This window comes from Lemur catta, chromosome 12, assembly GCF_020740605.2.
Source record: "Lemur catta isolate mLemCat1 chromosome 12, mLemCat1.pri, whole genome shotgun sequence".
Lineage (NCBI taxonomy): Eukaryota > Metazoa > Chordata > Mammalia > Primates > Lemuridae > Lemur > Lemur catta.
Genome location: NC_059139.1, coordinates 10,921,400 through 10,947,120, shown reverse-complemented (window position 1 = coordinate 10,947,120; position 25,721 = coordinate 10,921,400). Strand labels below are relative to the sequence as shown.

At 40.3% G+C, this 25,721-nt stretch overlaps 1 protein-coding gene across 4 annotated transcripts in view; it reads left to right on the top strand.

Moving 5' to 3' along the window:
• RETREG1 (reticulophagy regulator 1) overlaps window positions 1-25,721 on the top strand; it is a 129,157-nt gene that overhangs the window by 96,106 nt on the left and 7,330 nt on the right. For all 4 annotated transcript variants that reach the window (XM_045566270.1, XM_045566271.1, XM_045566272.1 and 1 more), the window contains 2 exons: window positions 22,305-22,431; window positions 24,599-24,683. In XM_045566270.1, coding sequence (XP_045422226.1) covers window positions 22,305-22,431; window positions 24,599-24,683 — 212 coding nt within the window. The remainder of the gene's footprint in view (window positions 1-22,304; window positions 22,432-24,598; window positions 24,684-25,721) is intronic.

The following is a 25,721-nucleotide window of genomic DNA, read 5'->3' as shown; positions in this document are numbered from 1 at the left end:
GATATAGCGCTGTGTTTTTTCTAATTAGGGCACTGATGGAATCAAATGATGAGAAGTACAAACTGCTGGTTTCGAAGGCCTGGGCCCGGAAACCGGCAGAGCATCGTTCCAGCCAGGTTCTATTGGTGGAGCAGCCCAAGAGCCTGATTTCAGGAGAGGGAAAATAGAGCCCACTTTTCCCTTGGGAAGAATAATATCAAAGAATTTGGGGGCTTTATTTTCCGAATAATGGAAAGAGAAAAAATGCTTACTTAATATTTATTGTTATAAAATTTTATCAGTTGTCAGGGGAAAGGATATCTCCGGTGAAATTTGCTATCTGGCCTCTCTCTTGCTCTCAGAAAAATTGCAGTCTGATGACCTGTCTCCCTAGCAGGTGATGCTCCAGTGGCCTAGTCTCTTGATGAACACGCTCATTTACATAGAATAACTTTCTGGTTAATTGAAGCTCACATTTTTAAGCATAAACATGTCTAGCCATTTTAACCATTCTGCAGGGTGGCTGTGAGCGTGGGTTTTGAAATGATGTAAAGCTGTTTTTGATCCTGGCTGCAAATCCTACCCTCACCATGTCCTAGCTGGGAAACCCTGGACACGTGAATTTCATTTTGTCATCAGTAAAATGGGGATAATAATACCTGCTTTATAGGTTTGTTTTATAGATTAAATATGGTAAGCCACATTAAATAGCTTAGAGAATGGTTCATTGTTAGGTTCTCAAAAGTGATTGTTAATAATAATAATAATAATAATAACATAAGTTATACGTTTCCTTAAGCAATACAAAACAGGTCACACTTGAGTGAAAACGTCTCGACTATCTGTGTTCTATCCCTTGGGCATATCCTGATCGCTAGACATAACATGTAGGGAGTGTCCTGAACATGTGCAGTGTATCCACTCTCTCTAGGTGGTGGTCTCAACAGAGGGTGTGGAGTCGCCTGTCCAACACCCGGCCTGGTCTGGATAGTCTATGGGCTCTTTGTGTCTGGGAACAGGACTGTGAAGCGCGAGTGTTTGGTTCACCTTGTTTAGACGCTTCCTAGAATTGCTTTAACCCATGTGAATGTTGGTGCTATGGCACAGACCTCGTTGAGTGAATGGCAGTATTTACCCCTTAGGGGGAAAGCGAAGATGTTGCCCAGTGCATCTTACAGGGAGATGAGTATCCACATCAGGACTGCAGGCTTAGGACGTATCTCTTGTATAGTTGGTTTGCTTTAGTCTTATGGGTGCTGTGAATCTTCTAAAGGGTCCTATTTCCATCTCTGATTGAGCCATTTGAAAGTTTGGAGCTAAAATTATAGTTCCTCTCTAGCAGGTGTGTAGAACTCTCTGGAATGCACTTCCATATGTTCTTCTTTTGCATGGCTTTCTTATCCTCTTCCCTTCAGGTCCTTTATCCTCATTCCTTGTAACACCTCCCCCACCCCTGCCCCATGGTTACATAGGTTATGGGCTAAGCCATCCAGCTGAGAGAGCCAGTGTGGGGCTGCCAGTCATCCCAGCCTCTGACCCTGGAGCAGCAGATGTCCTGGCTTGAGGCTCATCTCCTGGGTAAAGGCTGCCATTTTCTGTGTTGCACAAATGCATCCTGTGGCTAAGAGAACAGCCTCTGCCATGCACAAATTAAGTACACACACACACACACACACACACACACACACAGACAATTAAGTGTCCCATTCACCGAGTTTTAAATTTAAGACTAGGGCACAAAAAGCATTTCCATTAAGGTCAGTTAAGGGTTGGTGATACGGAGAAAGAAATGCAATGCCTCAATTTTGCTTGTCAGAAAGTGGGGCACAGCCTACAGTGCTTAAAGATTGCTTTGAAAATCAGTATTTTATTCAGCAATCAGATGTCTCCTTCAACTAAAATCCAGGGAGTTTGATTTGTTTGTGTGGCTGGTCGGCCCTGTTGCAGCCTACATTCTTAATGTATACTAAGAGCCAGCCAAAACTCAGAAGAAAGACCTTCAGGCAGAAGTGAGTTTTAGAACTCTGCGTATGTTTTTTTCAGCTGTTCTTATGAAACCACTTGTCAACTCTGGGAAAATAAAAATGACCTCCTGTGGGAACACTGGCCTAGTAGGGATGACCTCATCTAGTGTCTTCTCTGAGGAAGATGAAATTAGGCAAGACACGTCTACCCCGATAGGCTCTTACTTGCATTTTTTCTAATTTCTCTCTCACACTCTTGCTCATCCCCATCATCTCTCATTCATCTATTGCTCTTTAACCCTCTCTCTGCTCCCTGGTCTCTTCACACCAGTGAGCTGCCTTCTCAAACCCGTCGCACCTGCTGTCTCTGGATCCCCAGTTGACAAAGGCAAGAGGCAAAACCTGGATGTAGCGATGCATGACAATACATCCAGGTCACAGTGTCCTGAGGCAGAAGTTGGGGAATGGTGGGGTGGGGAACGTCCCAGTTGTCCCTAGGAAATGCACACGGGGTACATGATGGCCAAGGGGATTGCTGTGTTGCCTGGCTTCATGTGGACGAAGTAACCCGCTCATCAGGGAGATGGAGGAAATGCTAGTCTCAAAGGGAGGCTCCTGTGAGTCTGCCAGGCCAGGCCACACCCTCTTTCCTGCCTCAGCCTCATTTTTGCAGATTTAGCCTGCCCTGGGAGTAATTGTCACCCCACGGCAAATACCATGGAGGGCTATTAAAGATGTTGTTCTGTGGCCCTTAGTAGTGTCTGGGGGAGGCATCGCCGGACTGCAGATTCTTTGGTTTGGAAGGGGGATTGCAGCTGTGAGTGCCTGATAACGGAGTAGGTGAGCGCAAAGGGTCAAAGCCCAGAATGTTCTCTCTCCCCGGCAGCGGTGATTTATGAAGCATTGCTGCGTTCTCAACATGCAAGTGTTTCCTGGGTGGAGGCTGGTACTCCCAGAGTGGGGCAGACACGCACACAGGATGGTGGTGGTGGTTAATGAGAGTCACATAGTAATTACCATCAGGATGCGGCCTCCTTGCTAGCCGTGTAAACAAAACAGAAGCAGCTGTGCACAAATACTTCTCTGACTCAGGAAGTGGCATTGCAGCCAGGTGGTGTTTTGGTTGAACTATAAGCAAGTGCTTTATTTTGAAAAGAAAATAAACCCATCTATCAGTAAAGCATCTTAAAATTATACCTATAAAAATGATAAACTCCATCTTTAGATTAGGTAAGGGGATTATAGGTGTATTTATATTTCTTAGCAATTACTAGTTTCTACCACTTATTCTATGCAGGAATCACAAATTATGTGACATGCATAATGTTTCTGGAGTAGCATATAACATTAGTGGTGGATAACTTTCCCTCCAAAGTAATTGGAGTAAACTCTATGATTGGAGTAAACTGAACAGAAATTCTGAATACAGTCATGCGCTGTATAATGATGTTTTGGTCAATGACAGATCACATACATGACAGCGGTCCCATAAGATTCTAATGGAGCTGAAAAAGTCCTGCTGCTTAGTGATGTCTTGACCCTGGGTAGGGCTAGGCTAATGTGCATATTGGTGTCTTAGTTTTTAACAAAAAAGTTTGAAAAGTAAAATAAAATTTAAAATAGAAAAAAGTTAATAAGGATATAAAGAAAGAAAATAGTTTTGTGCATCTGTACAATGTATTTGTGTTGTAAGGTAAGTGATATTACAAAAGAGTCAGGTCAGGCATGGTGACTCATGCCTATAATCACAGCACTTTGGGAGGCTGAGGCAGGAGGATCGCTTGAGCCCAGGAGTTCAAGACCAGCTTGGGCAACATAGTGAGACCCCGTGTCTACAAAAAATAAAAAATAAAAATTAAAAAAAAACCCTAAAGAGTTAAAAAAATTTTTTAAAGAAGTTTATAAAGTAAAATAGTTACGGTAAGCTAAGGTTAATTTATTACTGAAGAAAGAAAAAACTTTTTAAAAATTTAATGTAGCCTAAGTTCTCATTGTTTAAGTCTTCAGTAGTGCACAGTGACGCCCTAGGCTGTCACATTCACTTGTCACTCACTGACTCACCCACAGCAACTTCCAGTCCTGCAAGGTCCCTCCCTGAGAAGCACACTATACAGGTATACCATTTTTTATGTTTTATACTGTATTTCTACTGTACCTTCTCTGTGTTTAGATATATGTAGACACACAAATACTTACCATTGTGTTACAGTTGCCTACAGCATTCAGTACAGTAATATGCTGTGCAAGTGTGTAGCCTAGGAGTGATAGGCTATACCCTGTAGCCTAGGTGCGTGGTAGGCTATTCCATCCAAGTTTGTGTAAGTGCACTCCATGATGTTTGTATAAAGACAAAATCGCCTAATGACTTTTGTTGGAACATATCCCCATTGTAAAGTGACATGTGACTATAGTCACAGTTTCTCCATCCTGAAACATTGTAAAAACGACCTTTTAGAAGCATATTTGTTTGTGCTAAGGAAGGCTTTGCGATATAGATTTTATTATAAAATGAATACATGCATAGAGAAATTATAAACCTAGAATGAATCAACTTGCTTGCTGAAACAAGAAGAGATTCAATAAACTAAGATACAGTGAACACTGGCATCAGTGACAAAGGAAGTAACTGATAATCCTTTTTTTTGGGCACAGTAGAGGGGAAAACTGGAAGCTGTCGTGTCCCATAAGGCAAGTAGCTTCCTGTCTCGTGCCAACTCCTACCAACTGGAAATGGCACCTGGCGCTTCTGATAAGGATCATGAGGGTTTGTTGGGAAGTTTCTGGAAAGAGTACTATGACACATTAGCATCGTCTGCCATGTGTGGGAAGAGGGGACTGATATATGCCTTCCCTGGGGTGAGAACAGGGGGTGATAATTTTTCTTTTTACATATTTAGATAAACTTTGAAAGACCCTACCAATGTTCATTGATGTTGGTGGCACCTTGACTTTCATCCCCCCCATTAGTTACCAATGTTCAGACGCTTAAGATCCTGGCAGCTTTACCTAGGAAAATATGAAGGTTAGGTGCCTCCTTGCTAAAGCTGGGGTAAATATCTCGGGCAAGTGCTATTTTTAAGATTAGAGGGAAAACTTTGCCATTGTAATACTTTACAAGTCAAGTCTGGCATAACAGCTTTGCTAGGAACATGACAAGAAATTGTGTGCATTTATTTCATTTATTGTTAGCTGGAGGGATGATCTTTCATCCAACTTTGTAGAAGAACATTGTTTCGTCTGGAAGAAAACAGGCTTGGGAGCCGGTGGGTTGGAGGTGGAAAGACTGGGTTCTGAGCCTGGTGTTGCCACTTCTTGGCTGTGTCTGCTTTCTCATCTGGAAAATGGAGGCATTTTACCCACCTTGTCAGATTGTTGTGAGGATTAGGGAATATAGATAAAGCTCTTAATGTAGTTCCTAATACTTGGTATGTGCTCAATAAATAGGAGGTACTATTATAGTAGAAGCTCTCTTAATAGTTCCTAGTAGCAGCTTGCTGGGTTAATCAGTGATCTCCAACATCTCTGTACAGCGACATGTCTGAAACCATGACACCCTGAACTAGCCGACTCCTGTGTCTTGGGCCAAATCCACCCTGCAGCCTGATTTTGTAAATCAAGTTTTATTGGATTATAGCCGTGCTCTTTCATTTTCATGCTGTCTTTGGCTGCCTTCTTTCTACAACGACAGAGTTGAGTACAGAGACCATATGTATCGGCAACAAAGCTGAAAACATTTACTATCTGGCCCTTTACAGAAAACATTTGCCTAACCTACTCTGGTATATAACTGCTTCCACCATTTGAGTCGTGTGCTGAGTCAGTTGTGTTTATTCTCAAATCTCTTTGTGCCCATTGTTGTCGCTATTGTACTTGCATAATTTAATTATAAATTATATAAACTGGTGAAATGAGATCAAAAAAGAGTATTGTTATGGGAGATTCTGCTGGTTGTTCTCAAATACCCAGCTTCCCCTTCTTCCTTGGGTAATAGAATCCCACGTTTCAGCTGGATGGTGGCCACCAGCAATTGAACTGTGTTTCCTAAACTCTCTTAAAGCAAAGTGTGGCCATGTGACTATGTGCCAGCCGGTGGGAGGTGAGTGAAAGTTGTACATGCAACTTGCAGGCCCTGACTTTAAAGAGAAAGGGGAATGCCCTTCCCTTTCCCCCTACCTGCTGGCAGCAACGTGGGTCAGGTAACAAGAGCTGCAGTAACTATCTTCGTCCATGGGGTGGCAGTGTGATTGGAGAGTGTCTGAGCAACAAGATGGGCTGGGTCTCTAACATGGACATCCCATGTCAGCCTGGACCTCTAGACTCTGCTATCACAAGAGGGAGAAATGAACTGCTCTCTTGTTGAAGCCACTGTTACTTTGACATTTGACATAATAGGTGAACTTTTTTTTAATACAGACAGCTGTTTATCTGCATGAAAACTAAGAAAGTGCATTGGAGAGAGTCAGTAAGGGCAAGTTGCTAGTATTGGTATTTAAAAAAATGTGTGGACAAAACAACTAAAAAGCTTGGTAGGGATTGAACATAAAACTTTAGAATGGGCCGGGCATGGTGGCTCACGCCTGTAATCCTAGCACTCTGGGAGGCCGAGGCGGGTGGATCGCTGGAGCTCAGGAGTTCGAGACCAGCCTGAGCAAGAGTGAGACCCCGTCTCTACTAAAAAAAAAAAATAGAAAGAAATTATCTGGCCAACTAAAAATATATATAAAAAAAATTAGCCAGGCATGGTGGCGCATGCCTGTAGTCCCAGCTACCCGGGAGGCTGAGGCAGTAGGATCGCTTAAGCCCAGGAGTTTGAGGTTGCTGTGAGCTAGGCTGACACCACGGCACTCACTCTAGCCCGGGCAACAGAGTGAGACTCTGTCTCAAAAAAAAACTTTAGAGTGGTCGTTTACTTGAGTTTGACTTATGTCATTAAATTCTTGCTCCTCTTAAAATAAATGAAACTAGAAATCATGCATAATACATGGGGATGTGTTTTATGCAAGAACACCGATCTTTTTTCCAAGCTCTAAATCAATCAGCAATTTTATAACTTCCTCAGCACCTATACATAAGTTACTATTTATTGGATTACATTGAATACCCCAGGGGCGTACTGATGGTTTGTTAAGTCCCTAGTCTGCATTAAAGTTATAGCCTGAATCTAAATATTCATCCCAATTTCTTGTTAATATGGTTTGGAATTAATAGCTAATCTATACCATCCTAGAAAAAGAAAAGGAATGTTATCTGATACTGAAAAAGCAGCTTAAAAGTGGCCATTGTTTGCACTATATAAGGACAGGACATAGTAGCCCTTTTAAACTTCATGATGAAAATCTAAGAATGGAAGATTTAATTACTCGCAGGAAATTAGGCCCTGACATGTAGCAGCACCCATTGTTTTTAATAAATTTGCCTTTACCTTCCAACTCCCATTTATGGGATCTCCAGCTGCATGTTTCCAATGAAATAAGAGACCTTTGCTTTGATTAAACCCAGAATGTCTAGTTCTATATTTTCCTGACTTTGCTAAAGAAAGATAGCATCAGTGAAGATCCAGCTGGCTAAGCCTACAGGAGGCAGGCCAGCAGGACACCTGCTCTGGCCACGCCGTCCCCAAGGGCCTGAAAATCAGCCTGGGACATCACAGAAATCCATTACAGATGAAAGATGAAACTCCCTGTGGCTTTAAGCTTTTCCATTACAGGACCACAAACACTGGAATAACCTGGGTTTGACGTTTTACATTTTAAATATCCTCACAGCATCAGAAAATGGAAGTAGGCTGGGCCTTTCTCCGCACATTAGGAGGCCTGTGGCTGGGAACCACTTTGGTCCTGAGATCTGACGCTATGACAGTGTTGTACTTGAAGTGTCACTCATAGCTACTGTCTATTCTCATTCCCATCATTATCACCAGGGATGTTTTAAGGGATATTGTCGGCATTAAATATTCCTCTCTCAAGCTAATACCAATTTCTAAATCCGTTCGTTATATGAGAAAGTAAATGTTTATTTCTTAGAAGTAGAGGGCTAAAAGTATTCATATTTTTTCTAAATTCATATTTTCAAGTAAACATGTGAATGGATAGGCTCCTTCTAGATTATAAAATCCTTGAGCAGCAGGTATTGTTGGTAGTACTCACCCCAGGTCCACAGATATTTCAAAGGGGGCCATGACCCAAAAGGGTTAATGCCCAGTCTGGTCTAGCTCTTTATTTAATGGGGAGAGAAACCCAGGTCCCTCATTTGGACTAGTCAGACCTCCACATGGCCTCCCAGTGACATCTGTGGCCACCATGCTACTGCAATTTGTGTTTTACTTTGTCTCCATATTCTTTAGCATAGTTGGTTAAAAGAACATTCATTTCATTTGTTCTTATGATTCCAAAGAGATAATTCATATCAGAATTCACAGAGTTGATCCATTCATGGCCTGTCTGGCTGTGTATTCAAAAAATCTTCTGTTCAAGAATTTGATTTTAAAATTAGGTGAACCCAAACATATACTTAGTCTCTGACTGGGGTGTCTTCTGGCTGTGATATTGTATGTAGAGGGATCACCCAAACCATGTTGGAACTGGATGGTTTTGTTATAGACTACATAGATCAGAAGCAATGGCATATATCTGTCTTTAAAAACAATCAACTTTTACAAACCTAACATTTTGATGAGCCATTTTTCCATTTTATTGAAAATGCATTATGGTAACAAGAACAAGAAAAAAAAAGGAAGAATGTCCATGATAGATTCAGTTTTGGTCAAAATGTAATTCAAAGCATAGACTATCTTTCAAGGCAGTGATTAAGGTATCTCTCTGTCTGTCTTCCATTGCATGTTGTTTATTTAAAAGTCATTGTTCATTAATAACAGGTGATTTTCTTTTGACCAGCTGGCTCCCTTGGTTTCATTTTGTCTGTTCTACTTCTCTGAAGACTCATCACCTAGGGTTATAAGCACCCAAGTAGGTTGGGATAAAATGTTTAGCACCACCAGTAGATCCACTTAGCTGGGTGGAAACAACTCTGAGAATGTCCAGGCCCATGTAAATGCTGTTCCACAGTAGTTGTAGTCCTGTGGTTCTGGGTGGTTCTCACAGAGGAAAAGTAAGTGAGGCTGAATAAAGCATTTCAGCTTACTAGAGGATCTTACCCAGTCTATTTCATGTAACTAAAATGTAGAGTACAAACAGAAAATGTAGTAATAATTATTAACGATTATTACACACTGTGTGTGTCTGTGCATCTGTGTTTGCCTGTGTAACAAATAGAAGACATTTAAAATAATGTTACTGCCTGGCAGATTCAGTACACAGGGACCCAGAGGGAGAGGAGCAGAGGTGTGGGCATAGCCTTGCACCTGAGGGAGCCGTGGGGGGTGTGAACACACACATCACCTTCCTGTGAGTTCTGATGAGTGAACGTGACTTCCTGAAAACAGCGTGGGCTCGCGGATGATCTCCAGTGTGCTGGCTTGGCAGTTTAGCCACACGTAAAGCACAAGTGGCAGCCATTAGATTTTCCTGCACACCGCTGACAGAAACTTGAGCTCTGGAGGCAGAGATGAATACCTGTGACAGGTAAAAATGAAGGGGGATGGAGTAGATGGGCAGGCATCTCTCTCACTGGCACAGCAAGGCTCAGCCTAGATCATTCCAGCTTCACTTATTTGCATTGCATTACATTTCACAAAGGAACGCTAATTTTTAAAAATGAGTATTCCTGAGCAAATTAATACTGTGAAAAACATGTTGGAGGAACTCTTCAAATAACTGTTTTCAGGAACTCCTTAAATCACATGTAAAATATACAATGAGTGTTATCATGATAATTAGAAATATATTGAAGGGCTGGTGCTTTTCAGGTATTTATTAGGCAAATTCCTATTGCTATTCTGTATCACGAGGAGAGGCCAGGTCATGCCTGTAGTCCCAGTGCTTCAGGAGGCTGAGGTAGGAGGATCACTTGAGGCCAGAAGTTTGAGTCCAGCCTGAGCAACATAGCAAGACCCCATCTCTACAAAAAAATTTTAGCCAGATGTGGTAGTGTGCACCTGTAGTCCTAGTTACTCGGAAGGCTGATGCCGGAGTATCACCTGAGCCTGGGAGTTCAAAGTTGCGGTGAGCTATGATGATGCCACTATACTCCAGTGACAGAGCAAGACCCTGTCTCTTAAAAAAAAAAAGACCCTAATACTAGGAGAAATAACTTCTTGTGGAATATGCCCTCACTCCATAAATATCAGCCAGTGCTCACCCACCCTAGACACAAGGGTCCTTCCCAATAACACATTTCATGTGCTTTTATATATATATATGTATATATATATATATATATTTTTTTTTTTTGAGACAGAGTCTCACTCTGTTGCCCAGGCTAGAATGAGTGCCGTAGCATCAGCCTAGCTCACAGCAACCTCAAACTCCTGGGCTCAAGCGATCCTCCTGCCTCAGCCTCCCGAGTAACTGGGACTACAGGCATGCGCCACCATGCCCAGCTAATTTTTTCTATATATATTTTTAGCTGTCCATATAATTTCTTTCTGTTTTTAGTAGAGACGGGGTCTCTCGCTCTTGCTCAGGCTGGTCTCGAACTCCTGAGCTCCAACGATCCGCCCGCCTCGGCCTCCCAGAGTGCTAGGATTACAGGCGTGAGCCACCGCGCCCGGCCTCATGTGCTTTTATATATTTCTAACTTCTCTCCCAAACATCTCTTGCCTCCCCAAAACTATCTCCAGACTCTTCACAACACTTCAGCAATGTGACTTCCCACCATCCCCTTTCTTGTTTGTGCCCTCTGCACCGCCAGGGACATGCCGGTACCCATCTTCCCTGCCTGCTGTTGTTGAGTATTGCATTAGACTAATTTACTATTAATACACGCACTAAGCACACGGTAGCTTATTCTCAAAATCTGCTTTTGAGGGAGGCTGAGGGCAAGTTTAGCAAGCATGAATACATCATAATGAGATTGTCATCTTTTCTAATAAGGACCTGATCCTTTTGGTAAGAGTGTATTCCTTTGAAAGCCACTGATTATGTCATTCAGTGGCTGACTTATAAGACGTATATGAAGATAAATAAGAGATGCATTCTTTAAAGGACTAAGGTGGGAATGTGGCCCATAATGAAACAGTCTAGCATCTTGATTGAATATCTCAATGAGTGATAGGTACTCCAGGTTTATCACAATTGAAATTATCTCTCTGTATCATGAAGGTTGATCACAAATTCTCCAGACAAAATTGATTTGAATTGGCACCTTGGAGGAACTCGATAATTCAGTCTGTTTATACCTGCTCAAGCCCAGTGTGATGGGTACAATCTCTGAAAAGCAAAATTAGGAACTATATTCATAGTGAAATGTTTTGCAGTGTAAGAAACATTTTTTAATGTTGTTGTGGGTTTCATGTAACTAGGCCAAAGGTAAAAAAACAGGGAGGGGACATTTACTTTTGACTCCAACTACAGTAAATCCTGGATTGTAATTGGTTGAAATTGTAGATCCCCTAGAATACAAGGAAGGGTTTAAATTCAAATTAGCAAACTTGCTTCACAATAACAGTTTTCTATTTTCCTTGAGGAATGTTCCTTGACTTATCTGATATTATCTGTCCTTCAGGGATAAAGTAGAAATCTTTTCTTCCCTCAGGGATAGTGATTGAAGCAAATCTTAGCGTTCACAAATGCAAGGGCGTTTAATCTCCTGCATGTCTCAAGTAGGTGCTTGTTCTGCGCTAGTAATGGAATTCACACTGTTCATGCCCTGGGCTTATGCAAGCCTAGTTATTAAAAAAGTTAACAGCATTAAAAACGATGAAAAGTGACTTCTAACTGACATGTTGTTCATAGAAACTTGGAACTGTGATAACATCAGTGACGTGATGGGCAGTTTAGTGTCAGCCGTCCCGGTGATCCGGGTGGGTCTGACAACTGATGACCACTCAGGGACGTAGTAGTTTGAGATGGACGGGGAAAGAGACAGTCTCACAAAGTAGCTGATCTCTGATTTGTTTCCAACTTGGTATAAAAAGAGAGCGGGCCCCAAATAGAACACTAAGCTGCCCTGGGGAAGGTGGGGCTCAGCTTCTTTGGGTAGAAAACCCAGGCTCTCAACTGGCGCCTCCTGGGTGTTGGGAGGAGTTGTCACGTGGCTAATTGGCCTGAGAAAGTGAAGACTTCAGGTTGAGTGCTATGTAATTTCTTAATCTTGTGTTTGCTTGTTTAATCCTCCACTTGACAAATCTCATTTGCTTTGTCATAGTTCTAATTCTGTGAGCGCTCATGCAGAGAAATATATCCGTGTTTTTATTTTGTTTCTCTGCCTACACACACTCACACACAAACACACACACACAGCAAGGTACATTAGTATCCACAGGATTAAAAAAAATTCTAGCACATTACTCTAAGAAATGTTAAAATCTGTAACCAGATACTGACTGACCTTTCTAAGAAAAATTCGACAGGAATTAGCATCGACAGATGTCCTCTACCAATAGAGAGCATGAGACCCTTAGTCACTAGCTGAGAATGAAAGGTCTCCAGGCCAAAGCATATTTATAGGTGTGATCGTTGCAGCAGCTGTTTGTCATGGTTGCCAGGTGACAACTTAGGTTATAACAAATCCTTTTTTTTATTTCAGAATATTAAGGGGGTACATTTAGGTTACATATGTCGCCTTTGCACTGACGAGTCAGAGCTACAAGTGTGACCATCCCCCAGACAGTGCACACCACACCCATTAGGTGAATATACCCACCCCCTCCTCCCCTCTCCCACCTCATCCTTTTTTTTTTTTTATTCCAGTATGGAATGTTGACATAGCTAACTTTCTGAAAAATATTGTTTGGCTTCAGTTTCCATTTCCTATAGATTTTTAAAAATCATAAATAGTGTGAAATAATGTATATTCTCTGGAGGTATTATGACAGAAATCTAAATATTTTTGGAAACAATTATTGCAGTGTGAATTCATAGGGATGTGAAAAACCTAAAAAGTGACTAGAAAGGTGTGTGTGTGTTTGTGTGTATATGTGTGTTTGAGAGAAAACAACAATATCTGAAACTGTTCTCCAGTGCAGTGAGGTTGCCCTACAAGAACTTGAAAAATACAAACGAGGGACTCATTCTTCTCTGATTTCTTATGTGAAGGTTGGGTATTCGTTGATCTTCCCATTCTTGCCCTACTCAGTTTAGGGGCTTCAGGCCTGGTCTCCACTGGTATCCCAAGTGTTGGCAGGTCCTGTGGGAGCGATGCCTGTACTAGGTTCTCGGGGATCAAGGGCTCCCCTAGGGGAATTCAAGTATTAAGGCCCAAGTTTACCAGAAGGAATCCTACATGAAATACTGATTTCCCATCTAGAAAGTCTTGGACTATATGAGGCATAATTCCTAATTACCTAACTTTGAAGGCAGTTTACTGCCCATTTGCAAGAAACAAAAAAATAAAATGAAAACTATTCCATATAGATGAAATTGGCTTCCAAATTTTTAAGAGGACTTTTGTCTATCATTTTATATACTTTTATACATATAAAAGTGTGCATGCTGATTATTGCCAATATGTAATATATAGAAACATTGAGACAAGTGAATAAATATGGTGATATTAAATAACCACTATTGACTATTTTTGATATTTTCTTTGGATGTTTGCTGTTTGTATTCATTTATTCATTCAATATTTTTATGTGTCTCCAGATATCAAGCTCTCTTAGCTACTGAAGATAGAGTAGTGTCCAAGAATTCCTTCATAGAATTTAAAGTCTAATGGGGAGTCAATATTACCAACATCATAAATTAATTGCGATTGATAATTGCTACCAAAGAACATTGCAAGATGCTATGGTGGTCATAATGAGGAGGAGATCTGCCGGGCTTTAGACCCTTTACAGCCTCAGTTTTCTCTTGTGTAAAATGGAGATAACACTAGTCCCCACTTGCAGGGGTTTGGGGGATGGAGAGCTCACGTGGTGGAGATTAAGTGAGCCAGTGAAGGCAGAGTGCTTAATTTAGCACCTGGCACACGGTGATGGCTCAGCAAATGGTAGCCACGGTCATGATTATCATGGGCACATGCAGTAATTTAGGTTTGAGAAGCTGAGATTGATGAGATTATGGAATCACTTAGTGGGTACTAATTTAGAAACAGCTGAAAGGGTTGAGAGAGAAAATAGGACTCTAAACTCCTTAGACCCAAGGAGTTTCACCTGGAAACCAAAGCGGCTTGTTAGCTATTTCTGTTTATGCACCTTGGCATTTAGGGATCCATAGTCCTGCCCTGATGTGCTTTCCCACTCCTCTTTGCAATGGTCTCCATGTTCCAATCCAGAGTGTTCTGTCTGTTTCTCACCTCACAGTAGGAGCCTTCTCAGTTCCATGCGTTACTTCCCTATTCCACTGTGCATTTGTTCTGTGACCTTGAGCAAGATACAGTTAATGTATCTGGGCCCTCATGTCCTCATCTGTTAAACAGGAACAATACATAGTAGCTCACTTACAGGTTGGTTGTAAGGATAGTTTACAAGATGCAGAGGATTGCCTGGCTGCTGGTAAATGTTAGCTACTATTCATATTTTACTCTGCCTGGAACCCTCTATACTTGAATTGTTAATAAACTGCCTTTATCGAATTATTATTCAGCCTATCTGCAGCTTTCCTTTCTGCTAAAAATTGCCACCTAAATAAAACTGTCATACTAATCTTTGCAATCTTATTCTATAATTTTTTATAGTCCTGTCTACCATTACCAAATATATTATACAATTTTCCATTGCTGGCACTGAAAAATGCAGCACTTTATTTTATCTTACAGATGCCTGAAACCAGCTTAGGGCAAAAGGGAATTGGTTCCAATCAGGGGAGTGTCCGTGGGTGGGTGTGCTTCGCACCTCGCCTCTCGGGCCTAACAGGACCCAAGAACCATCAGAATTGTCATGTTCTCCTCCCCACACGCACCCCTTTCCTCCCTTCCCTCTCTTTTTCCATCCACTCTAGGTTGACTGTCTCATTGGCAATTATTTCCTCAAATCTAAAGCTTAAGAAATATGTGGAAGGATTTGAGTTTTGATATATTAAAAAAATTTTTGCATTGAAAATAGCTTTCTCAACTTCAATGACTTTCAAAATACTTCTTTTGACTTTTAAGTTCATTAGTATATGCTAAAAGGTTTTATTGTCCTATAAAATGTACAATAAAATATCTTGTAGTTAACAGGTTCTCCTCCCAAATCCAATCCCCAACTTAGTTTTCCAATGATTTTTTTCTCCAATAGCCCTAGATACAATTAAATGCCATTTTTAAAAGGTGAATTTCCTGTATAGTGTGTGTGTGTGTGTGTGTGTGTGTTCTGAATCACTCTGGGGTCACGTGTAAAACTTTATTGGTTGGGGGCTGTGCCTCAGTCATTTCTAAATTCCTGGAACCAAGAATGGTGACAGTTCACATTCACTCAATGCACATTTATTGGAATGAACAGAAGTGAAGTGAAACGAGACTGAAAGATGTTATTTATTCTATGCCAAGATTCATTTGTTTCAGCATGATTTTTTCTAGTGCTCAAAGACACTTTGGGTGAAAGAGATGAATAGGCTGCTGGCATATGTTCTCTCTTACAGAATTACAATCTATTTTTAAAGAGCACAAGAGTGTCATATTTCTCAATCTTACAGAACCCCCTAATGGAGAATACTGTGTGCTGCATTCTGAAACCACAGTGAAGTGCATTAGAATTCCCACTGATGCAGCCAAACTACATGTTTTAAGGCAACATTAAAACATTGTTTTTGATAAGTATATTTTTAAAGGAAAAAGGTACACAAAAATTTAAAAGATAAAACATATGAAAATAAAATCAGTAAAATCATTCTGATCCTACTTTGTCTCAGTTATTTGGTTCATAACAAAACCCACCACTTTGTATTCCTACAAATGACAGCTGAGTTACTTAAAATCAGTTTGATCCTTTTAGGGCCTGCTTTTAAGACTTGTTAGAAGCAGAGCAGCATTTAGTTTAGGGCTGATTATTCTCCGCCGCTGAAGCAAGAGCCTGCTGAGTACTCTACCAATGTTCGTGCATTTCTGAGGTTTTCCAGTATAGTTGTGAGGACCAGGAATCATTCCTGGTACAAGACACTGTCCCTTGTCCTTTCTGATGGCTCTTTTCCAGCCGCTGGGTTCCTCTCACACATGCCCCAATCAGTCCTCAGCCGGAGACTCCAGGGGACCCCCCACAGACCGACAGAGCGTGCTCTCTGCACAGCACTCCGACTCTGACACTCTGTCCTGCAAACTCTGGCTTCTTGGGTCGCCTCTGTTTTGTTTTTTTTTTTAATTTCAAAATATTAATGGGGTACAAATGTTTTAGGTTACGTGGATCATTTGTGTAATGCTTGAGTCCTGGCTGTAGGTGTGCCCGTCACCCAAATAGTGCTCATAGTATGGGGTCGCCTTCTTGGACCCTCAACTCTGGTCTCCTCAACTCGGGGAGTCACCAGGTCCCCCCAGGTGGCCCCCACCCAACTCCAGGGCAGCGAGCTGGGTGATCATAGGAAACCTGGCTGGTTTCCTGGCTCTCAGGGGTCACTGTCCTTCCTTGCCTAACGCCCAGGGTTTTGAAAATAATAATTTCTTATTATATTTTGTCTGTTTTTTCGGTTATTTCAGGTGGGAGGGTATATCAGCTCCCTGTCACACCACCTTGCCCAGAAGCAGGAGTCTCCGTCTTCTGTGTAACTCTGCCAAGGCTGTGTCTCACAGTGGCTCTCGGGGATTACCTGGGACACTTGTTAAAGGCGCAGATTTCTGAGCCTCCCCCAAGCCTGTTCCATCAGCGTCTCCCCAGCGAGGCCCCGACAGCTGCTGTTTAAGCAGTGCCCTGGGAGTCTCACAACTCCGTCTTTAGGGACTGCACGAGGGCCTCCTTGGGCCCGACCACCTAGTGTATGTAACTAATTGTATTCTAATAGGGATATGGAGGCAGAAACAAGGGATGTTAGCTTTAAATTCTGCCAAGAAGCCAAAGCTTCTTTCTGTGGATGAAGTGAGGCTGTTTGTCCGAGAAGTCATCTTTTTAATTTTTATTCCCTTAGAGTTTCACATGCGTAACCTCTGCAGCTGCTGAAAAAGCACTTTGCTCTGGCTTAGGGTTCTTTGGTAAATAATTGAGTATCTTGACTGCGGAATGGCCTTGTCAAAACACCTGACTAGTTTTTTTAAAAGAAGGAAAGCTTAATCAAATGGCATCTGCTGATGCCTTTGGGGAAGCATTTACAGCTGGTGATCCTTGGGCAAACCCCACTGGAAAGATGGCATGTCCATGGGGGGCTGGGAATTGTGGTGACTTCTCCCTGGGAACCACTTGGACTGGACTTGGCGAGAGTACGGGAGTTGGGGGTGATGGTCTTTGGGGGTGACTCTTACATGGTCCTTATCTTGTGGCTGGAGTGTGCAGTAGGTGCACTCAGTAGTAAATGCAAGAGTGTGAGAGAAAGTTAGAAGGAGGGAGAGAGAATGTTTGGAAGGACGAACTGAAGAATCTTGTTTCCCCCTAACCCTGGAAAGTGCATGTTCTCCCTGAAACTAAGGAGGAAATATTAATAATGAAGCCATTGGTGACTAATTTTCTCCCTTAGATGAGCTTCAATCACAAAAGACTTGTACTCTTTGGTTAAGAACTTGGTAGAAACTCAAACTATTTTGAAGCCTTCAGCATGTTTCAATTCCTTTTATGTTAGTTGGGCCTATGTGGCGCATTGACCAGTGCCAAGGATGGTGGGAAGACGGCCACACACTGTGGAAAAGATCTGTTTCCCAAGCCGCGCCCAGCATTCACAGGAGAGCCTTCCTCTGCTTATGTGTTTTCCAAACAAGGCTCTCTAGGAAAACCTAGAGTTTCATTATGGAGCAACTCTGCTTGTGTGTGCAGATGTCACCTGTATTAAACGTCAACCAACCACCAGACATGAGTCTTAGTTTCTGCTGAGTATTTGGATTCTGCACACGAAGTTCTCTATTTTCCTGGAAAGGGCTGGTCTTCACATGATGCCACATAGGGTATTGGTCAATCATGCCTCATCCTTCCTGGTTCTAGGAAGGAGTGGGGAGGAACATGAAATGTTCTTGTCCATTCTAAATTACAATGTGGTGTCTTCAAAGGGTGTCATTGAATTTATTTATTCATCTGTTGAAGAGGGCAAATGTTTTAAAGCAGCGGTCCCTAACTTTTTTGGCACCAGGAACGGGTTGCATGGAAGACAGTTTTTCCACACTTTGGGGGGGGGTGGGGAGGGTGCGGGGATGGCGAGCTATGGGGAGCAGCTGTAAATATGGGGAGCAGCTGTAAAGACAGATGACGCTTCTTTTGCTGGCTCACTTGCTGCTCACCTCCTGTTGTGTGGCCCCAGGGGTTGGGGACCACGGTTTTACAGGAAATAGAACTCTACTGGAAATCAGGAGTCTCAGCCATGGGTCTTGGCTTTGTCCCAAACAAGCTGAGAAAATTTGGGTTTTATGTTCTTCATATATAAAATAAGGGAATTTGGAAAGTTGACTTCAAATGTCTTGTCTTATGATGAATTAATAACTATATTACTTAAATCATATATATCTCCATTGAATTTTATTCAGCATAGTCTGAACATTTATTTTTATCTCGACCATCTATTAGTTTTTCCAAACCCACTTGGTTAGATAAATTTTCAGGTTGTACACAATGAATTTCTCATTCCAATTGTAATAATTCAAATATCAATTATAATTTGTTATTATGTTAATATAAATGTAAGTAACAATGGAATTTATTGTTCAAAAAAACTATCAAATGGGGCTTTTTCAAAGGGAAGAAATTTAATTAAGAGTGTTTTCTTATAGACCTGGAAAATAGTCACAAGGTGAATATTCTCTTGTTTCTTCCCACCAACTAGTGTTTTCTATAGACACAGAAAGGACTAGTGCTACAGGCAATTCAAGTTTTTGAAATAACAATATTTTACACATTTAGTATAATCCAAGACACAAAAAGGGAACTTGATAACTTTTCATTGAATAAATGAATAAATTAATGGATGGATGGTATCCACTTAAAGTTCACTGTGGAAAATAGTTAAGACCCTTAAATGCAAACGAGAATTTTTAGTTATTTCATTGTGATCTCTGTAAAGTACATTTAGTTATATGAATTCTTTGCTCTAAAATTATCTCTATAGTGGTAGTTTAGTATTAGACTAGGCTCTTTCCAATTTTAGGACATTTACTTGCTAGAATAATAAAAAGTATGTGTATACATACATATATATGTAGCTTTAGGAACGGTAGGAAGTGGATTCTCAAGTATCCATCACCTAAGTTAAGAAATAGCCCATGACCAATACCTAAGAAGGTCGTATATACCTTGCTCTAGTCACATTCTCTCCTGAATTTTGTTTTTATCATTTCCTTGCTTAATCTGTTTAGTCTACCACAACTCTGAACTTTATATAAATGAAATCATACTGTATATATTTTTCTGTGATTTCATCTCAATATTATGATTATGAGGTTCATACACAAACATAGAGTTTAAGTTCACTCATTTTCACTGTTGTTTTGTCTTCCATTGCTTGAACACAACTCATCTTATTTGCTCATTGTCCTGATGAAAGTATATTTTAAATTTGTTTCAAAATATGAAATGTTCATTTATTCCATCTTAATCTTTATTTTTTCTTCTTCTCTTTTGTTAATGTTGGTGCCATTCTAATCTTTAAAAGAATGCTAATCAAATCCTTCCATCATAAGTTTTTCATTGATTTTTGTTAGAATTATATTTGCCAAACAGTTAAACTGAATTCTTAAGTAACTACTCAATGTGCATACAGAACAGAAATTAAAATCTGTGTTTCTGTCTTCATGGTCTCATTAAACTGAACAGTAACCTCGCCTGTCTGTGCCAATTTGCCCCAAAGTCTGTGTTGTTCTGAGAAAAGAGACCACAATTTAATAACCTTACATTTCCTTTGCCATGCAGCTTTTGCTGTCCTGTGCAAAATCTTTTCCCATTAAGCAGATGTATTGGCAACATTTTGTTACAGATATTGGCTTCTTAGCCATTCACTTAAAGTGTTTTTTTTAAGAGGTCTGGAATCATTCACGGGGTCTGCAAACCTGGTGCCAGATTTGGTCACCAGTGGAAAAGAGTTTGCTCAGTGATGTAAGAGGAGATAGAGTTAATGGAGACAAAAACCGCTCCCTGACAGCTAGACATCCCCGTAAGTGCATTTTTTTTTTTTTTTTTGAGACAGAGTGTCACTTTGTTGCCCGGGCTAGAGTGAGTGCCGTGGCATCAGCCTAGCTCACAGCAACCTCAGACTCCTGGGCTTAAGCGATCCTACTGCCTCAGCCTCCCGAGTAGCTGGGACTACAGGCATGCGCCACCACGCCCGGCTAATTTTTTCTATATATATTTTTAGTTGTCCAGATAATTTCTTTCTATTTTTAGTAGAGACGGGGGTCTCACTCTTCCTCAGGCTGGTCTCGAACTCCTGACCTCGAGCGATCCACCGGCCTCGGCCTCCCAGAGTGCTAGGATTACAGGCGTGAGCCACCGCGCCCGGCCAGAAAGTGCATTTCTTATGACAGGCAGAAACTCCTTCTGCGAATGTCTACCTCGGGGAATAACATCAGCCTGGACAACTGGTAGCACAGTGACCTTCTAGAGCAGTAGTTGAGGCTGATGGAACAAAGAGGAAGAAAAATTAGATACTCCCCCCATCGTTTTTGATGCTATTGTGCTCATTTAAACTTGAATTAAAAATTGTATTTTAAAAAGGAATTTTAGTTAATTTACAAATTGTCTTACTATTCAAAATATATTAAAAAGTGACAGAATCTCTCTATGTACACAATTTCTGTGTAATTCAGCATCTAAGGGCCCAGGTAGTTTTGATTTGTCTTAGGGGTATGGGAGTTCAATCCAAAGGTCACCCTCACTCTGATATTTAACAATCACAGCTCAGATTAGAGGTCACTGATAATTTTTATCATGTGCTAGAAACTTTGCTGCATTTGTTTATTGCTGTATCCACAACTCTGTGGCAGTGTCTTCAAACTGATAGGCACTAATTATCTGTTAAATGAATGAATTTGAGGGCCCTTGACACAGCTTGTTTGAACATGTGTAAATTAGGATTGTAGGAGCAGGAATTAAGCTTGATGCCATTGGAATTTTAGGGAATGACATGTATTTGCATATGTATGTCTTCTTCCCGTAGTGGTGGCTTCTAGTTTTTAGCTTTTAGAAGTTCTTGTGGAAAAATGAGGGCAGGGTCATAGCACATTTCCTGGCCTGTGGGTCACATTCAACACGTTCTACATGATGATTGGAAAAAGATAACTCTAGGAAAATAGGGAGTATTGTGAGATCCTGAGTTTAACAATTTTTTATAGAGTTGACCAACCACTGTGTATATTGAAAATATATTGTTGTGTTTACTAATAATTATTATTAAATGCTTAATGCCAAGATTTCTTTGAAAGTACTGTGGCTTCTTGATCCTTAAGGTTTAAAAAGTTTCTAACAAGTCCTGTAAGGCCCTGTACAGTCTAGGTCCCTCCTCCTTCCCAGCTTCCTACATTATTCTTCTGGGTCGCTCTGCTGGAGCCACACTGGGGCACAAATAGGATAGCACCATTAGCTCCTTCCCACCCCAGGGCTTCTGCATACATTGTACATTGGTCTCTCTGGAGCCCTTATGGTGAACAGCAGTTCAGGTATAATCCAGTTCCTTCACCAGGTCTAATCCGTTCCAGGTCTGAGTTTAAAAATGACTTCTTCACAAAAATATAGTTAGATAACTAGATAGAATGAACAATATTTGATAGCACAACAAAGTGACCATAGTCAACAATAAGTTAGGGTATACTTTAAAATAACTAAAAGAGTAGAATTGGAATGTTCCTAACACGAAGAAATGGTAAATGCTTGAGGTGATGGATACCCCACTTACCCCAATTTGATTAATGTACTTGGATGCCTGTATCAAAACATCACATGTACCCTATAAAGATCAACAACGGTTGTGTACCCATAATAATTAAAAATTAGAAATTTAAAAAATGACTTCAGAAAAGATGTCCCAAAGCCCTCACCGGTCCTTCCTCAGTGTTTCCCTTGTTGTAATTGTATAATTAATTATATAGTTAATTGTTTCTTTTGGCACATGAGCTTGCTGGAGCAGGTATGTGGCTCGTTGGCCTCTGAATGCACAGGGCTCTTCCAGGGGGTCTGGCCAACAGTAGATGCTCAATAAGTATTTGCTGAAGCCGTGAATATTGACTAAATCATCTAAAATCCAGTTACTTTTGTTCTCTCTGTCTCTTTAGCTGGGAAGTTATCAATTCCAAAGCAGATGAAAGACCCAGACTTAGCCACTGTATTGCAGAATCATGGATGAATTTCAGCATATTTCTTCAAGAGATGTCTCTTTTTAAACAGCAGAGCCCTGGCAAGGCAAGTTTTCCAGTACAAGAATGTATTTTAAAACGTGCAATATACTTGGAAACAGATGAACTAACCTCTTTTATCAGCTTGTAAGATATTCCGAATATATTAATAATATACTAGGAACATGTTCCTTAAACAGTGGTATCAACGAGGTTCAGAAATGTTGGTGTGTGAACACTAGAGAATCCTCAACCTGACATTTGAAATTGGATTGGCTTTTATACATATTTATCTATCTTATTAACTAGAATGCATGGTGTTTGGTCTTATCAGCCAGACCAAAGGGAAAAAGTCTCAAGACTCTCAGTTACCATATTTAGCCTGGTGTTGATGTCAAAGGGAGATGAAACGAACATGTAGTCCTTTCAGGGTACATTCCAAGATAGTAACTGAGTCTCACTTTCAATCCAAAAAGTGGAGATTCTTGTATGATTTATTTAAAAAAGAAAACTTTTGGCAAAACATCTATAGTGATTATATAAACAGAAAGTATTTTCCCAATTAAGGTGCAAACCCATGAGGGAAAGAGTCTTGAGTGGTTGGAGAGGGATTACATGGAGTAGTGCGTGTACACACTCACGTTATTTTATGTGTAGAAGCAGCTCCAACTCTGATCGACTGTCTTGATAGCTCCAGTGTTGCTTCCAAGTTTCTTGGATATCCACCTGTAGTTGGAATGAAGAACTAGGAATGTCAGCATTTAAAATCCCTCTCATTGTACCATGTACAGGCAATCTCACAACTTCACTAGTATTAAATAATAGAATTATGTTTGGAGACATTTTGAACATATTAAAGTGGCAGTGCTATATTTGGATGCATTTTTTAAATCAATGAAGGTAATTTTTAGAATAGATATCCATATGGGAGGGTACAATGTATTGTTGATACTTATTTTACTGAAGTAATTAAACATATTTTTGGAAGAGTCTAAACTTCAAACTTCTCCATTTGGTTGCATTAATGTGCCCCAAGTCAATTAGCTTAAGATGAAAATACTGCAATTCTAGGGGATAATAAGAAATCCCTTTATAAAACTAACTTCTGGACATAGTAATGCTTTTATTCACTTATTTGTCCTTTTGACTTTTATGACCTTTCCTTTTCCACTTCGTTTCTAGAATTCCAAATTCTTTCTAGGGCCCTTGTTGTTTGAGAAGCAGCTCTTTATTTTGTTCCATAAGTTCATCACTTCTCCTTTTGACTAGTGAATTTATTGACCCTCTACGAAAGAATAAAAAAATCAGTTAACCTTAAATTTAGACTCCCTTGCTCTCTTAATCAGTTATTTATCAGAGGCTGTATGCCTGTTTCGTGTGTCTTTTGGAAATTCCCTTAATGAATTTTCTTTGCTTGCTTCTCAGTATAATTTAAATACCACAAATAAAGATAAAAGTAAGATAGTTCAAGACTGGAGTGTGGAAATTAAGTGAATACTTTATGGGACACTTTTTCCATCTTGATGTTTCTAATGGGAATTAAGGAGATTTTCTGTAGGTTGTTTTTTAATTTCTTAAAACAACCAAAATTTTTTTAACAGTAAATAACAGAGAGAAGGAAAATAATCAATTTCACCATAGGAGTTTCATTTCATTTGCAGTTGGTTTCTAGGTGACATAGGAGTGCGGTCAATTTGAGTGGAGGATATGGTTAGGAGGGAGGATAATAATGGCCATGGATTTATCCCAGAAGATCTCCAGCTGTGTAAATTACATTGGATTTGCGTAGGTGCCTCTAATTTCTGTAACATGTTTTGTTGTGTTTTTATGAATTTTGATGGGCTTATAGTGGTAGTTTGAACTTGCAGATTTAGTTATCTGGCTGCATTACTTTCATTAAATGATGCTGAATAAAAAGGGTTTCTGGGGACATACTACTCTTCTGTTCTCTTATATCTGGTAGTAATACAGCCACGGGCATGAGTAATGGCAGTTGTCATTGTCAGTGTCAGAAATCAGCTCCTGTGCCTTCAAATGATTATTACTAAGTGCTGAAGTGGACTAAAGCCAGTTGAATGCAACAGTCATTAGACCTAAGTGCAAAAGAATGCTGTTTGAAAAACACTTGCCATAACCTGACATGTCTCTTTTAAGTATATAATTGTGTATGTATCCTGTGCTCCAAAATGTCAGTGTTATGCATAACTGTCCTGTGTTATTTCTATTATTTCTAGTTTTGTCTCCTGGTCTGCAGTGTGTGCACATTTTTTACGATCTTGGGAAGTTACATTCCTGGGGTTATACTCAGCTATCTACTATGTAAGTATGTAGTAGCACATTTGGCTAATTTGTGTGGTATATATGGTATCACTTTATGGTCAACAGACCTTCTGTAGTTTGGAAGAAGAGGGATGAGTTCTTAATTATAAAACAAAAAGGAGATTGTCCTTTATTCATCTGTTCTGCAAAGTTTCTTCTTTTTTCCTAGAGATATTTTTATATATTTTAAAGTTAGAAGAATAGCTCGTGAATAATTTTATGTTCACTTATGTCAGTAAAACTATAAATAAGCTCTATGCCCCACCCCCACAAAACACACCAAGACCTTTGTCTTTTGCATGTTCTGTAAAACCATAATGAGACACCATTGCACCCTCACCAGAATGGCTAAAATACAAAATACTGGCTATATGAAGGCTATGGAACAACTGGAATTCTCACATACTATTCGTGGGAAGGTAGAATGGCAAAATCACTTTGGATAATGGTTTGGCAGTTTCTTAAAAACTACTATATAACTCAGCCATCCTACAAGTAGGTATTTACCCAAAAGAAATGAAAGCATTTGTCTGCACAAAGACCTGTACATGAATGTACATACCAGGTTTATTTGTAGTAGCCAAAAGCAGAATACAGTCCATATGTCCATCAACAGGTGAATGGATAAACAAGCTGTTACCATATACCATTATGTAGTATATCCATACAATGGGCTACTGCTGAGCACTAAACAGTAGTACATGCAACATTATGGATAAATCCCCAAATAATTAGGCTGAGTGGAAGAAGCCTGATGAGAATATATATATTGTATGATTCTATTTATATATAATGCTAGAAAATTCAAACTAATCTTTAGTGACAAAGCAGGCCAGTGGTTACCTGGGGATGAAGAGGGTGAGTGCAAGGAGAGTCAGGACAGAAGGATTAATAACATGAGGAAACTTTTGGGGGTGGCAGATATGTTCACTATCTTGATTGTGGTAATACTTTCTTAGGTGTGTATGTATGTCAAAACTTACCAAATTGTTATCACTTTAAATATGCAATTTTAATATGTCAACTATTAAAAAAATG